Here is a 14,199-nt window from a genome sequence, read left to right as displayed (position 1 = left end):
AGTATTGTTACATATAATTCCAATGTATATGTGATTTCTTCCGTTTTCCAAACAGAACAAAAGACGAAAAAGAAATATTGGCCTAACTTAATAGATTTAGATTGATAAAATAATTTTCTAAAACCATTTTTTAAAGATGGCTTCAAATAAAATAGAGTGAGAATAGTCAGGAATACATTTGTATATTTACATAAATTTCGAACAACCAAATTATATATCAAAGGAGACAAAAAATCGTGGCTCACATTTATTTCATTTTTAATCTTGTTACGTTATTCTAGATGAAAAACTTATAAATAAACATTATATTTGAAGCAAACTTGAGAGCCCGTATTTATTTATTTGTTAACAACTTTCAAAACCGATAGCTAGCAAGAATCTTCTGCTTACTTTAATCTAGAAACTCATTCCTAACCTTACATTTGTGTCTCTGTTAGTAGTGCAATACCGGTCAAGAGAGAGGGTGTCATAATAGTTTTCAAGAATTATAATTCTTGTATGTAACCACTCGAATCATAGAACGATACAAAGTAGTCTAAGATGAGAACATAGATCAACATCTAATATATGATTGTTTATTATTACATCAAACGATAACATAGTACAATGATGATATAGTCAAACACATTCCCATTAGTTAGATAGAAAATCTAGTAAATTTCAGGATGATCAATAGCATATGACTCCAGCGCCTTGAAAGTGTTCTTCAAGGATTCTTTGCTAAGATTAATAAAATCGTTAGTTACCTTAGCATCACCTTTACACTTAATCAAGCACATATGTTTATATACAGATCCTCCATTAGCTGAAGATATACACTTAATATGATGGGTTGCTGTGTCCATTATATCACTCGATGCATCACCATCAAACAAAGTGTAGCTAACCAAAAGGTTGCTTGTGTCAATAGCATCTATCTTCTGTTTCCATGTTGTACCTATTACGACAAACCATTTACGAAAAGACATGAATGTGGATCGGTTGAGTTCAATAATAAAACAACTATTTATGGTGGGTTCCAATACAAATAAAATTTAGTGTGAAAAGTGTACAAAGAGAAGGAAAAAGGATGAAGTGGCATTATGGTAAATTTGATAAATACATTATTCAACAACTAATTACTTTACAACAAAATTGTAATAGAGTAATTAAATTACGTTACTTGTAAACTATAGCATAATTGTTATTACTCTTCTACAATCTTGTTTTAGAGTAATTACGAAAATGTGGAATTTTAATTTATTTCATAAAGTTTGCATGCTAAAACTTATTTGTATTTAATGCAAACACTATACGTGTACTTAGTTGTGCGATCGCTTACCATTACCAAAAGTAACGCTCTTGATGCTTCCAACGCCACCATCACCTTGCACAAGGGTGATGGATTTGTATGTTTGAGGAATTACTTTAGGTGCAATGGTGTCAAAGTCAGAAAACATCTTGAAAAGTTTAGAAGTTGAAAGGGAAGAAGTGATCTCAACCTCCATGGAAGCAACATCTATTATGTATGAGTTATGTTAGGAATGAAGATTTGTTAGACGAATGATGATGAAATATGTGCCAACACAATGGTATTTATAGGGTTGAAGGGTAGGAATTTCAAGGGCATTTAGATGCTAATATATAACACACAAAGTCAAGAATACACACATTTATATTTTGGCATTCCATTGTTGACCCATTACACCTAAGTGTTAGTTCTATCCCCCTTTTCCCAACACACACATTAAACATAACACAAATAATGTTTCAAGCAATGAAGAAAATTTGTAAAAAAAATAATTTAATAATGTAAATTTTATTATCTATTAACAATGTTTTTTAGTTAACTTAATTAGTTAGTTAACGTAATCCAACTAGGCCCTCAAGAAACCTGCAAGTCTAGTTGATAGACATATAAAGATTGAAAATTGGTGGCAACCGTAAAATTAAATATGGATCTACTCGTGGAATGACATTGTTTGAAACATAGAATCAACTATCTATCATTCTGATGATTTTCCCAAAACAACCCATAAGATCAACTTCTTGACTCCAATCTACATCAAGCCCATTCAACCCAATACGTCTAGACTGTCAATATTCGAGAAATGTTTATTGTATATTACAGTCATCAAAATAACCTTGCCAAAGAGTATTCATTTTTGTGACCAATGTGACCGAGATTTTAATTTTCAATTTTTCCTTTCATTTTCTACAACGTTTTTGCAACCTTTACGACCTAGTTTAACTTTTATTTTAAAATTAATTTTGTGACAGCTTTGCGACAACCATTAGACGGTTACCAATTTGCTACCAGACCTGGTGGGCATTGAATTGCGACCCTTTTGCAATTGGATCTCCGTCGTTGAGTAATTTTGCCATAATTTTATTTGTTCGCAAATACTTATTTTTCTAGTATTGTTACATATAGTTCCATTGTATATGTGATTTCTTCGGTTTTCTAAACAGAACAAAAGATGAAAAAGAAATACCGGCTGAACTTAATTGATTAAGATTGATAAAATAATTTTTTAAAACTATTTTTTTTAAATATGGCTTCAAGTAAAATAGAGTGAGAATTGTTAGGAATACATTTGTATATTTACATAAATTTCGAACAACCAAATTATTTATCAAAGGAGACAAAAAATCGTGGCTCACATTTGTTTCATTTTTAATCTTGTTACGTTATTCTAGATTAAAAACTCATAAATAAACATAATATTTGAAGCAAACTTGAGCGCCCGTATTTATTTATTTGTTAACAACTTTCAAAAACCGATAGCTAGCAAGAATCTTCTACTTACTTTAATCTAGAAACTCATTCCTAACCTTACATTTGTTTCTCTGTTAGTAGTGCAATACCGTACAAGAGAGAGGGTCTCATTATAACTTTCAAGAATTATAATCCTTGTATGTAACCACTCGAATCATAGAACGATACAAAGTAGTCTAAGATGCGAACATAGATCAAACATATAATATATCATTGTTTATTATTACATCAATGGATAACATAGTAGAATGATGATATAGTCAAACACATTCCCATTATTTAGATAGAAAATCTAGTAAATTTCAGGATGATCAATAGCATATGACTCCAGCGCCTTGAAAGTGTCCGCCATGGATTCTTTGCTAAGATTAATAAAATCGTCAGTTATCTTAGCATCACCTTTACACTTAATCAAGCACGTATGTTTATATACAGATCCTCCATTAGCTGAAGATATACACTTAATATGATGGGTTGCTGTGTCCATTATATCACTCGATGCATCACCATCAAACAAGGTGTAGCTAACCGAAAGGTTGCTTGTGTCAATAGCATCTATCTTCTGTTTCCATGTTGCACCTATGATAGTATTTCAAAAAACCATTTACCAAAAGACATGAAAGTGGATCGGCTGAATTCAATAGTAAAACAACTATTTATGGTGGGTTCCAATACAAATAATATTTAGTGTGCAAAGTGTACAAAGAGAAGAAAAAAGGATGAAGTGGCATTATGGTAAATATGATAAATACAATATTCAACAAAAAATTACTTTACAACAAAATTGTAATAGAGTAATTAAATTAAGTTACTTGTAAACTATGGCATAATTGTTATTACTCTTCTACAATCTTGTTTTAGAGTAATTACGAAAATGTGGACTTTTCATTTATTTCATAAAGTTTACATGCTAAAACTTATTTGTATTTGATGCAAACACTATACATGTACTTAATTGTGCGATCGCTTACCATTACCGAAAGTAACGCTCTTGATGCTTCCAACGCCACCATCACCTTGCATAAGGGTGATGGATTTGTATGTTTGAGGAATTACTTTAGGTGCAATGGTGTCAAAGTCAGAAAACATCTTGAAAAGTTTAGAAGCTGAAAGGGAAGAAGTGATCTCAACCTCCATGGAAGCAACATCCATTATGTATGAGTTATTTTAGGAATGAAGATTTGTTAGACGAATGATGATGAAATATGTGCCAACACAATGGTATTTATAGGGTAGAAGGGTAGGAATTTTAAGGGAATTTAGATGCTAATATATAACACACAAAGTCAAGAATACACACATTTATATTTTGGCATTCCATTGTTGACCCATTACACCTAAGTGTTTGTTCTATCCCCCTTTTCCCAACACACACATTAAACATAACACAAATAATGTTTCAAGCTATGATGAAAATTTGTACAAAATAATTTAAGAATGTAAATTTTCTTATCTATTAACATTGTTTTTTAGTTAACTTAATTAGTTAGTTAACGTAATCCAACTAGGCCCTCAAGAAACCTGCAAGTCTAGTTGATAGACATATAAAGATTGAAAATTGGTGGCAACCGTAAAATTAAATATGGACCTACTCGTGGAATGACATTGTTTGAAACATAGAATCAACTATCATTCTGATGATTTTCCCAAAACAACCCATAAGATCAACATCTTGGCTCCAATCTACGTCAAGCCGATTCAACCCAATACGTCTAGACTGTCAATATTCGAGAAATGTTTGTTGTATATTATAGTCATCAAAATAACCTTGCCAAAGAGTATTCATTTTTGTGGCCAATGTGACTGAGATTTTAACTTTCAATTTTTCCTTTCATTTTTTATGACGTTTTTGCAACCTTTACGACCTAGTTTAACTTTTATTTTAAAATTAATTTTGTGACAGCTTTGCGACAACCCTTAGACGGTTACCAATTTGCTACCAGACCTGGTGGGCATTGAATTGCAACCCTTTTGCAATTGGATCTCCGTCGGTCAGTAATTTTGCGATAATTTTATTTGTTCGCAAATACTTATTTTTCAAGTATTGTTGCATATAATTCCATTGTATATGTGATTTCTTCCGTTTTCTAAACAGAACAAAAGATGAAAAAGAAATACTGGCTGAACTTAATTGATTAAGATTGATAAAATAATTTTCTAAAACTATTTTTTTAAATATGGCTTCAAGTAAAATAGATTGAGAATTGTTAGGAATACATTTGTATATTTACATAAATTTCAAACAACCAAATTATTTATCAAAGGAGACAAAAAATCGTGGCTCACATTTATTTCATTTTTAATCTTGTTACGTTATTCTAGATTAAAAACTCATAAATAAACATAATATTTGAAGCAAACTTGAGCGCCCGTATTTATTTATTTGTTAACAACTTTCAAAAACCGATAGCTAGCAAGAATCTTCTACATACTTTAATCTAGAAACTCATTCCTAACCTTACATTTGTTTCTCTGTTAGTAGTGCAATACCGGTCAAGAGAGAGGGTCTCATTATAACTTTCAAGAATTATAATCCTTGTATGTAACCACTCGAATCATAGACATCATAGAACGATACAAAGTAGTCTAAGATGCGAACATGGATCAAACATATAATATATCATTGTTTATTATTACATCAAACGATAACATAGTAGAATGATGATATAGTCAAACACATTCCCATTATTTAGATAGAAAATCTAGTAAATTTCAGGATGATCAATAGCATATGACTCCACCGCCTTGAAAGTGTCCGTCATGGATTCTTTGCTAAGATTAATAAAATCGTCAGTTATCTTAGCATCACCTTTACACTTAATCAAGCACGTATGTTTATATACAGATCCTCCATTAGCTGAAGATATACACTTAATACGATGGGTTGCTGTGTCCAGTATATCACTCGATGCATCACCATCAAACAAGGTGTAGCTAACTGAAAGGTTGCTTGTGTCAATAGCATCTATCTTCTGTTTCCATGTTGTACCTATGATAGTATTTCGAAAAACCATTTACGAAAAGACATGAAAGTGGATCGGTTGAATTCAATAATAAAACAACTATTTATGGTGGGTTCCAATACAAATAATATTTAGTGTGCAAAGTGTACAAAGAGAAGAAAAAAGGATGAAGCGGCATTATGGTAAATATGATAAATGCAATATTCAACAAATAATTAATTTACAACAAAATTTAAATAGAGTAATTAAATTACGTTACTTGTAAACTATAGCATAATTGTTATTACTCTTCTACTCTCTTGTTTTAGAGTAATTACAAAAATGTGGGCTTTTCATTTATTTCATAAAGTTTGCATGCTAAAACTTATTTGTATTTGATGCAAACACTATACATGTACTTAATTGTGCGATCGCTTACCATTACCGAAAGTAACGCTCTTGATGCTTCCAACGCCACCATCACCTTGCATAAGGGCGATGGATTTGTATGTTTGAGGAATTACTTTAGGTGCAATGGTGTCAAAGTCAGAAAGCATCTTGAAAAGTTTAGAAGCTGAAAGGGAAGAAGTGATCTCAACCTCCATGGAAGCAACATCTATTATGTATGAGTTATTTTAGGAATGAAGATCTGTTAGATGAATGATGATGAAATATGTGCCAACACAATGGTATTTATAGGGTAGAAGGGTAGGAATTTTAAGGGCATTTAGATGCTAATATATAACACAAAGTCAAGAATACACACATTTATATTTTGGCATTCCATTGTTGACCCATTACACCTAAGTGTTAGTTCTATCCCCCTTTTCCCAACACGCACATTAAACATAACACTAATAATGTTTCGAGCTATGATGAAAATTTGTACAAAATAATTTAAGAATGTAAATTTTCTTATCTATTAACATTGTTTTTTAGTTAACTTAATTAGTTAGTTAACGTAATCCAACTAGGCCCTCAAGAAACCTGCAAGTCTAGTTGATAGACATATAAAGATTGAAAATTGGTGGCAACCGTAAAATTAAATATGGATCTACTCGTGGAATGACATTGTTTGAAACATAGAATCAACTATCATTCTGATGATTTTCCCAAAACAACCCATAAGATCAACTTCTTGACTCCAATCTACATCAAGCCGAGTCAACCAAATACGTCTAGACTGTCAATATTCGAGAAATGTTTATTGTATATTATAGTCATCGAAATAACCTTGCCAAAGAGTATTCATTTTTGTGACCAATGTGGCCGAGATTTTAATTTTCAATTTTTCCTTTCATTTTTTACGACGTTTTTGCAACCTTTGCGACCTAGTTTAACTTTTATTTTAAAATTAATTTTGTGACAGCTTTGCGACAACCCTAAGACGGTTACCAATTTGCTACCAGACCTTGTTGGCATTGAATTGCGACCCTTTTGCAATTGGATCTCCGTCGGTCAGTAATTTTGCGATAATTTTATTTGTTCGAAAATACTTATTTTTCTAGTATTGTTACATATAATTCCATTGTATATGTGATTTCTTCCGTTTTCCAAACAGAACAAAAGATGAAAAAGAAATACTGGCTGAACTTAATTGATTAAGATTGATAAAATAATTTTCTAAAACTACTTTTTTAAATATGGCTTCAAGTAAAATAGAGTGAGAATTGTTAGGAATACATTTGTATATTTACATAAATTTCGAACAACCAAATTATTTATCAAAGGAGACAAAAAATCGTGGGTGACATTTATTTCATTTTTAATCTTGTTACGTTATTCTAGATTAAAAACTCATAAATAAACAAAATATTTGAAGCAAACTTGTGACACTTCGGGTTTTCCCGGACAACCATTCCTGTATTCAACCTACTTGTATATATATGTAGGTCCCTTTTCTCGGAGGATCGAGAACAAACCTAAACCTTGTTATACTAACCCACTAGCGAGTGCGGAATCCAAGCTATTAGGCAAACCGGGATGAAGCAAGAACAAACACAAGAACACACAAAGTTCACCGATTAACACCACTGTATTAATACGTATGAAGGTTTACGGTTACAAGCACAATGTTTACAATCTTGTTTGCAAACTCTCTAAAGTGTGTGTTTGTGTGTTTTCCAGCAGAGTTTCTCTAACTCTCCAAATGTGCATCTATGCAACACTAACACACTGCATGGGTATTTATACCCATACACAGCAGGTCTTGGTCGAAGGATCGATAGATGGTCCGAAGGATCATCTATCGATGACAGGGAGCTCGAACGATCAGCGTGGACATCGAAGGATCATCCTTCGATGTCTAATGGTCGAACCATATCTTTCGAGCACCTCGAAGGATGATGCGTATCCTTCGAGGCTATCCTTCGATCCAGACAAACATCATGTTGTCCAAGTCAAACTAGGAGGATAGTTGACTTGGTCAACTTACAGACTGATTTAGGACATCGTTTACATACAGACCGAATACAGACAAAGTACAGACACAAGTGCACCAACAAACTCCCCCTTGGCTGTAGCTTTGTCTTTATCTTGTCTTTATCTTCTATAGATGTAGACTTGTCTCGAACTTCGACAGTCTTTGGTCTTCGAGTTTCCAAAACTCTGATGTCCTTTCAAGTCTTCATGGTCGGAGGATCTTCAAAGTCTTCACGTCTTGAAAGCAGAGAGTGTATCAACAAACTACCCGTATCATGTAGGAAGTGTGTTGACAAACTCCCCCTTAACATAAGCTCCCCCTTGAGTTATGCTCGTGAATGGACTTTATCTTTATGAAGTGAGATCCTTGTGGTGTTGAAGATGGCCAGCGGCAACTCGATCATCTTCGTCTTTTGAGCGCCTTCTCGTCGTGTCTTCATTCCAAAGCTTGTCATCGACCATGTTCTCCTAGCCTTTAGAATCTGCACATGCAAGAAATCTAAACGCGTAATGAGAACAACTGCTTGGAACATAGTATAAACAAATGACACACGAATGACCATGTCACAATCAAACACCGTCCGACAGTTTGAAAGTTTAATAAATTTTTCAAATTTTAAATTCTAACTTTCAAAACATGCAAATTTCGACCGTTTATGAAGATTTAGTCAGTTTGGTTTTCGTTCAGGTTTCAGGCAACGAAGACTTGAGCTCCAACATCGTACGATCGAAAATAAAGTAGAAATAAAATCTTTTTGGCTTTTATAAAGTTTATATTAAAACACAGATTTTAGATGTGTTTTTGAAATTAAAAGACAACAATTTTAATATCCTTTGAGTGTTATCAAACGACATCACCGCTAATGTCGTGCTGATATGCACCAAACGACGAAACTGTTTAAAAGAAAAACAAAAAAAGTTAAGCAGTAAATAAATATATACAGACATTCTTTTTGCGAGTTTCGAGGGTAAGAGAATCATATCAGTGTACGGTCATGCCAAAACACTCTTGTTGTTCAGTTAGTTAACATTAAGATAAGCATCCTATAACAATTATCGGTATTGTTATCCACTTAAGCTCAACTTATCAGATGTAATCATGTTTAGAGGATACGTTAATGTATGATTTATACTTACCGACCGGTGTTCATCCACATCACGACACATTCCCGTATCAAGGTATGCACGAGAGTTCATCTTACCGGTGAGTATACCGATTATCATCTGTTTGACCGTATAAAATTGTGAGATACTCACTTATTTTGATTTGAAAACAAGTCCTATGTGATATAATCACTTATTGATAAGGAACTTGATTTTCGTATGCATGAGGGCACAGGTGCAAGTCCGTGAACAGGTCAGTACTTCCGTACAGCAGAGAGACGAACTTGACACCCGGATAAATGTGATATTTTATCACTTATTTGATTTGGACATGTGATTGTTTATCACTTATTGAGGTCGAATGCAGTATGCAATATGTACACGTATGTATAGTGTCATGGAAGATCTAGACTTGCGTCCCCGTTATTTTTCGGTAAAAGATACAACCATGATACCCAGATGATAAGCAGCATAAAGACCGAATATCTCAGAACCTCGGCAATCTATCAAACGAAATTTCGGTACTAAGACCATATGCCAATGAATGGTTCCCACCTGGTCTTCAGTCGATTAAGATTTATATCACCCTGCACACTTTAAAATGATTGTGAGCCTACCGATACATCTTATATAGAGCTGCTTATCGTTTTGCATTTAAGGTTTAAAGAGGTTTGGATAGACCACTGATGTACTATCATTTTCTCTTTTGCTCGCCAGGAAACTCATTTTTGTTTTTCTATTGTTTTTGTGTTTTTGAAATTTTTCAATGTTTTTGTATTTTCCGATTTTTGGATTTACTCCCCCTAAAATCAACAAACTAAGATAAATTTAAAAACACAAAGGTATTTACAAAAATGATTTTCCGATGTTGGTTTACTCTTGCTTGACCTTAATGCCGTTTACCAATAATAAGAAGTCAAATCTAGATTTGTCAAAGGCTTTGGTAAATAAGTCGGCACGTTGGTCATCGGTGTGGACCTTAACAACATCGATTAGCCTTTTCTCAAAGCAGTCACGTATGAAGTGATATTTGATTTCGATGTGTTTGGTCTTTGAATGCTGCACAGGATTTCTAGTGATATCTAAAGCAGCAGAATTATCAACGTAAATAGGAGTAGTTAGGAATTCAAAACCGTAGTCCCGCATCTGTTGTTGGATCCAAAGAACTTGGGAGCAACAACTTGAGGCAGCAATGTATTCAGCTTCGCATGTTGATGTAGCTACACACGTCTGCTTCTTGCACTGCCATGTGACTAGGCGATTTCCTAAAAACTGACATCCAGCCGTTGTGGATTTGCCGTCGATTTTACATCCGCCAAAATCAGAATCACTGAATGCAACCAAGTCAAAGTTATTATCCCTAGGATACCACAGACCGGTGTCTGGATAAGCCTTCAAATAACGAAAAATCCTTTTGACAGCTGCAAGATGTGAGGCCTTCGGGTTAACTTGATATCTGGCAAGCAGGCACGTTGGGTACATTATATCTGGCCTTGATGCTGTGAGGTACATAAGGGATCCAATCATCGCGCGATAGTATGAAGGGCTAACAGGTTCACCCTTTACGTCAGGAGTTATTCCGTGATTAGTTGGCAATGGGGTACCAATGGGCGTTGCATCGGACATCTGGAACCGGCTCAAGATGTCTCCAACATATTTAGTCTGATGGATGAATATCCCAGACTCCGTTTGTTGCACTTGTAGGCCCAAAAAGAAATTCATTTCCCCCATAGCACTCATCTCGAATTTATCCTGCATGATGCGCTCGAAATTCCTACACAAAACATCATTAGTAGAACCAAAAATAATATCATCAACATATACCTGTACCAGAAGAAGATCTCCATCTTGTTCTTTGATGAAGAGAGTACAATCGATAAGACCTCTTCGAAAACCGTTCTCCAACAGATATGTAGATAAGGTTGCATACCAAGCTCGTGGCGCTTGATGAAGACCATATAGAGCTTTGTTGAGCAACCAAACCCGATCGGGATGAACAGGATCTTCAAAACCTGGAGGCTGTTCGACATATACCTCTTCTTCAACCACACCATGTAAAAATGCACTTTTGACGTCCATCTGGTAAACTTTGAATCCTTTGAATGAGGCATAAGCCAGAAAGATCCGAATAGCTTCCAGACGTGCAACTGGTGCATAGACTTCGTTGTAGTCGATACCCTCTATCTGACGAAAACCTTGAACGACTAAACGAGCTTTGTTCCGAATAACCACTCCACGGTCGTCTTTCTTGCATTTGAAGACCCATCGAGTGCCAATCTTCTTATAATTCTCAGGCTTTTCAACAAGCTTCCAAACACCCAGCTTGTGAAATTGCTGTAATTCTTCCTGCATGGCCTCAACCCAAGCACTGTCTTTCAATGCTTCTTTCCACGACTTTGGTTCTTCTTGTGACACATAACACGCGAAGGACCAGTCATTTTGTTGACCAGATTCTCTTATAGCTGAATACAAACCAGCATTCCGGTTGTTTCTCAGCTGATTACGCGTCTGCACACCGCGATGGACATCTCCTATGATATTCTGCTGGGGATGGGTATCGTGAATCCGCATTTCAGGATTATCTGGCACACGTGCATTGATACCCAAATTGTTCAGATTAAGATCAACAACCAACTCCACACCAGGAATGTGTGTAGAGGTGGATGCATTCCCTTCAGCAGTATCTACATTCTGCGTATGAGGTGTATCACCAGAGGCACCTTGAACAGGAGCAGCTGGAGCTGAAGATCCTTCGGCTGCATCATGATATTCATCATCTTCAGAAGAGTCATTATAATCAGCAGCATCTTCATAAACCTCATTTTGAACCATATTGTTGACTGACGTAGAAGCTTGAGGGTCAACAACAATAGGTCTGACCAATGGCGAGACAGCAGCGTTGTCACTTTCTAACAACATCCGAGCCGCTGCTGATTCTTCGTCAAAGGTTGGCAGATTGAAGGAGTCAAATAGCCCATCATAATCGAACATCCACGGATCACCCGGAGCCCTAACAGGACTCGTGTACCTTTGAACCCTAACTTCGCTCCATAGCTCAATCTTTTTGGTAGCTAGATTCCAAACACGAAAATTCGGAGTTGCATATCCAAGGAAGAAACCCTCGATAGCTCGTGCACCAAACTTTCCATCCGGCTCAATCATAGTACAAGGAGCACCAAACGGTTCAAGGTAAGAAAGATCCGGTTTCCTTCTCTGAAGGAGTTCGAAGCAAGTCTTGCCATGTCTCTTAACTGTAAGAACTCTGTTCAACGTGTAGCAAGCAGCCGATACAGCCTCTCCCCAGAATTGAATAGGGAGTTCCGACTCTACTAACATTGTTCTTGCAGTTTCAATAATAGTTCGATTCTTCCTCTCAGCGACACCATTTTGTTGTGGAGTATAACGAGAACTGTACTCATGAAGAATGCCTTTAGAAGTACAAAACTCATCCATAACTTGATTCTTGAATTCAGTTCCATTGTCGCTTCGGATCCTTTTCACTTTCAACGTATAGAGATTCTCCAACATTGTAAGAAGATCCTTGAGGATGCCAGGAGTTTCACTCTTGTGTGCCATAAAGGATACCCAAGAAAATCTAGAGTAGTCATCAGTAACTACTAAACAATAAGCATCACCAAACGTTGTCTTGTGCTTCATAGGTCCAAAAAGGTCCATATGAAGACGTTCGAGAGGCATGCTGACAGTGTTGATTTTCTTCAAAGGGTGAGACTTCTTCGTTTGCTTCCCCTTTTGGCAAGAGACACAGATATCTTGTAGATGAAAACTTCTTACAGGCACACCATTCACAAGATTATTTTTCACCAAATGGTTCATTTTTCTCAAGTGAATGTGTCCCATTCTTCTGTGCCAAGATATAGACTCCTTTTCTGTGGCTTTTGAGACAAAACAAGTAACTTGTGCAGATGTAGTAATCGCTTGGCTCATATCGAGAATATAAAGATCATTAACTCTCGGAGCCGATAAGAGAACCCATTCTTGTGGAATTTTGAATCCAGGCTTCAGCACATAACAGCCAGCATCATCAAAAATCACTGAGAACTTTTTATCGCAGATTTGCGACACACTGAGAAGATTGTGATCAATTTGCTTCACATAATTGATCTTATCAAAGCACACGATGCCATTGGAGATACTTCCTTCTCCAGTAATGTACCCTCCTTTATCACCCGCAAAAGCAACATACCCTCCTCTAATATTTCTCACGTCGTATAGGAGTCGTAAGTCGCCAGTCATGTGCCTGGATGCCCCACTATCAACAATCCAATGACTATTAATAGTTCCTCCTAGAACATCCTGCACATGTCAAATAAACACATCAGTTGAGAAAGGGGACCCAAGCCTTAGTGGTCTTGGGTCGTCCCTTGGCATCACGATACGTAAGCTCTATCTCCTGATGGTTTTCAAGAACAACTGCTCCCCCTGAATTGTCACCCGATTTAGGTAACCAAGTTTGTCTTTGCCTACCAGCTTTTGAAGATTCTGGTTTTATAGGTTGTGACACTCTTGGTTCCTTTTGAACTGTTTTAACTTCAGATTTTAAAGCTTTTTCAACAGTTTTTATGTTCTTACGTCGTTGTTTAGTTTCTTGTTCTTTTACAGTTCGTTTATCTTGTTTAGGTGAAACTGACCGACGTTGAGGGTGAACTGCTTCAGGTGGAGCCTTTTCAACAAACTTCTTCTTTGGAGCGTTTGGGCAATTTCTGATAATGTGCCCAATTTCTCCACATTTGAAACAAGTTCTCCTTTCAACAGACTTAGGAGAACTTGATCGACTACCAGATGTTGAGCTTGTAGAACCTGAGGTACTTGCTTTTTCATCACACCCGTTTGTGTGTTGGGTGTAATTGTTATCACTGTTTCGTTTCAAAATCTTGACTTGTTGTACAAAATCAGTGTTTGATTTGTTTTCAAAAGTCTCAATTTTATCTGTACCTTTTGATGCTACAAACTTAA

At 35.6% G+C, this 14,199-nt stretch overlaps 2 protein-coding genes across 4 annotated transcripts; both read right to left on the bottom strand.

Annotated features, from left to right (window-relative positions):
- Positions 1-593: 593 nt before the first annotated feature.
- Positions 594-3,986, bottom strand: LOC110890513 (root allergen protein-like). 3 transcript variants are annotated; one of them, XM_022138133.2, is made up of 2 exons: positions 1,322-1,528; positions 594-937 (listed from the first exon to the last, which is right to left on the bottom strand). In XM_022138133.2, the coding sequence occupies exons 1-2, from the start codon at positions 1,485-1,487 to the stop codon at positions 651-653; spliced, it is 453 nt and encodes a 150-aa protein (XP_021993825.1). In that variant the 5' UTR covers positions 1,488-1,528; the 3' UTR covers positions 594-650. The 3 variants fall into 3 exon arrangements, with proteins under 3 accessions (XP_021993825.1, XP_021993824.1, XP_021993823.1); XM_022138132.2 differs by lacking the exon at positions 1,322-1,528 and adding an exon at positions 3,730-3,986 and having other exon boundaries at positions 599-937; XM_022138131.2 differs by lacking the exons at positions 594-937; positions 1,322-1,528 and adding exons at positions 2,949-3,337; positions 3,730-3,966.
- A 1,359-nt stretch (positions 3,987-5,345) lies between these two features.
- Positions 5,346-6,341, bottom strand: LOC110890514 (root allergen protein-like). Its single transcript, XM_022138134.2, has 2 exons — positions 6,140-6,341; positions 5,346-5,747 (listed from the first exon to the last, which is right to left on the bottom strand). The coding sequence occupies exons 1-2, from the start codon at positions 6,303-6,305 to the stop codon at positions 5,461-5,463; spliced, it is 453 nt and encodes a 150-aa protein (XP_021993826.1). The 5' UTR covers positions 6,306-6,341; the 3' UTR covers positions 5,346-5,460.
- Positions 6,342-14,199: the final 7,858 nt, after the last annotated feature.

Source organism: Helianthus annuus, chromosome 11 (assembly GCF_002127325.2).
Source record: "Helianthus annuus cultivar XRQ/B chromosome 11, HanXRQr2.0-SUNRISE, whole genome shotgun sequence".
Lineage (NCBI taxonomy): Eukaryota > Viridiplantae > Streptophyta > Magnoliopsida > Asterales > Asteraceae > Helianthus > Helianthus annuus.
The sequence above is the reverse complement of the archived record's forward strand: the minus strand, read 5'-3'. Positions and strand labels throughout refer to the sequence as shown.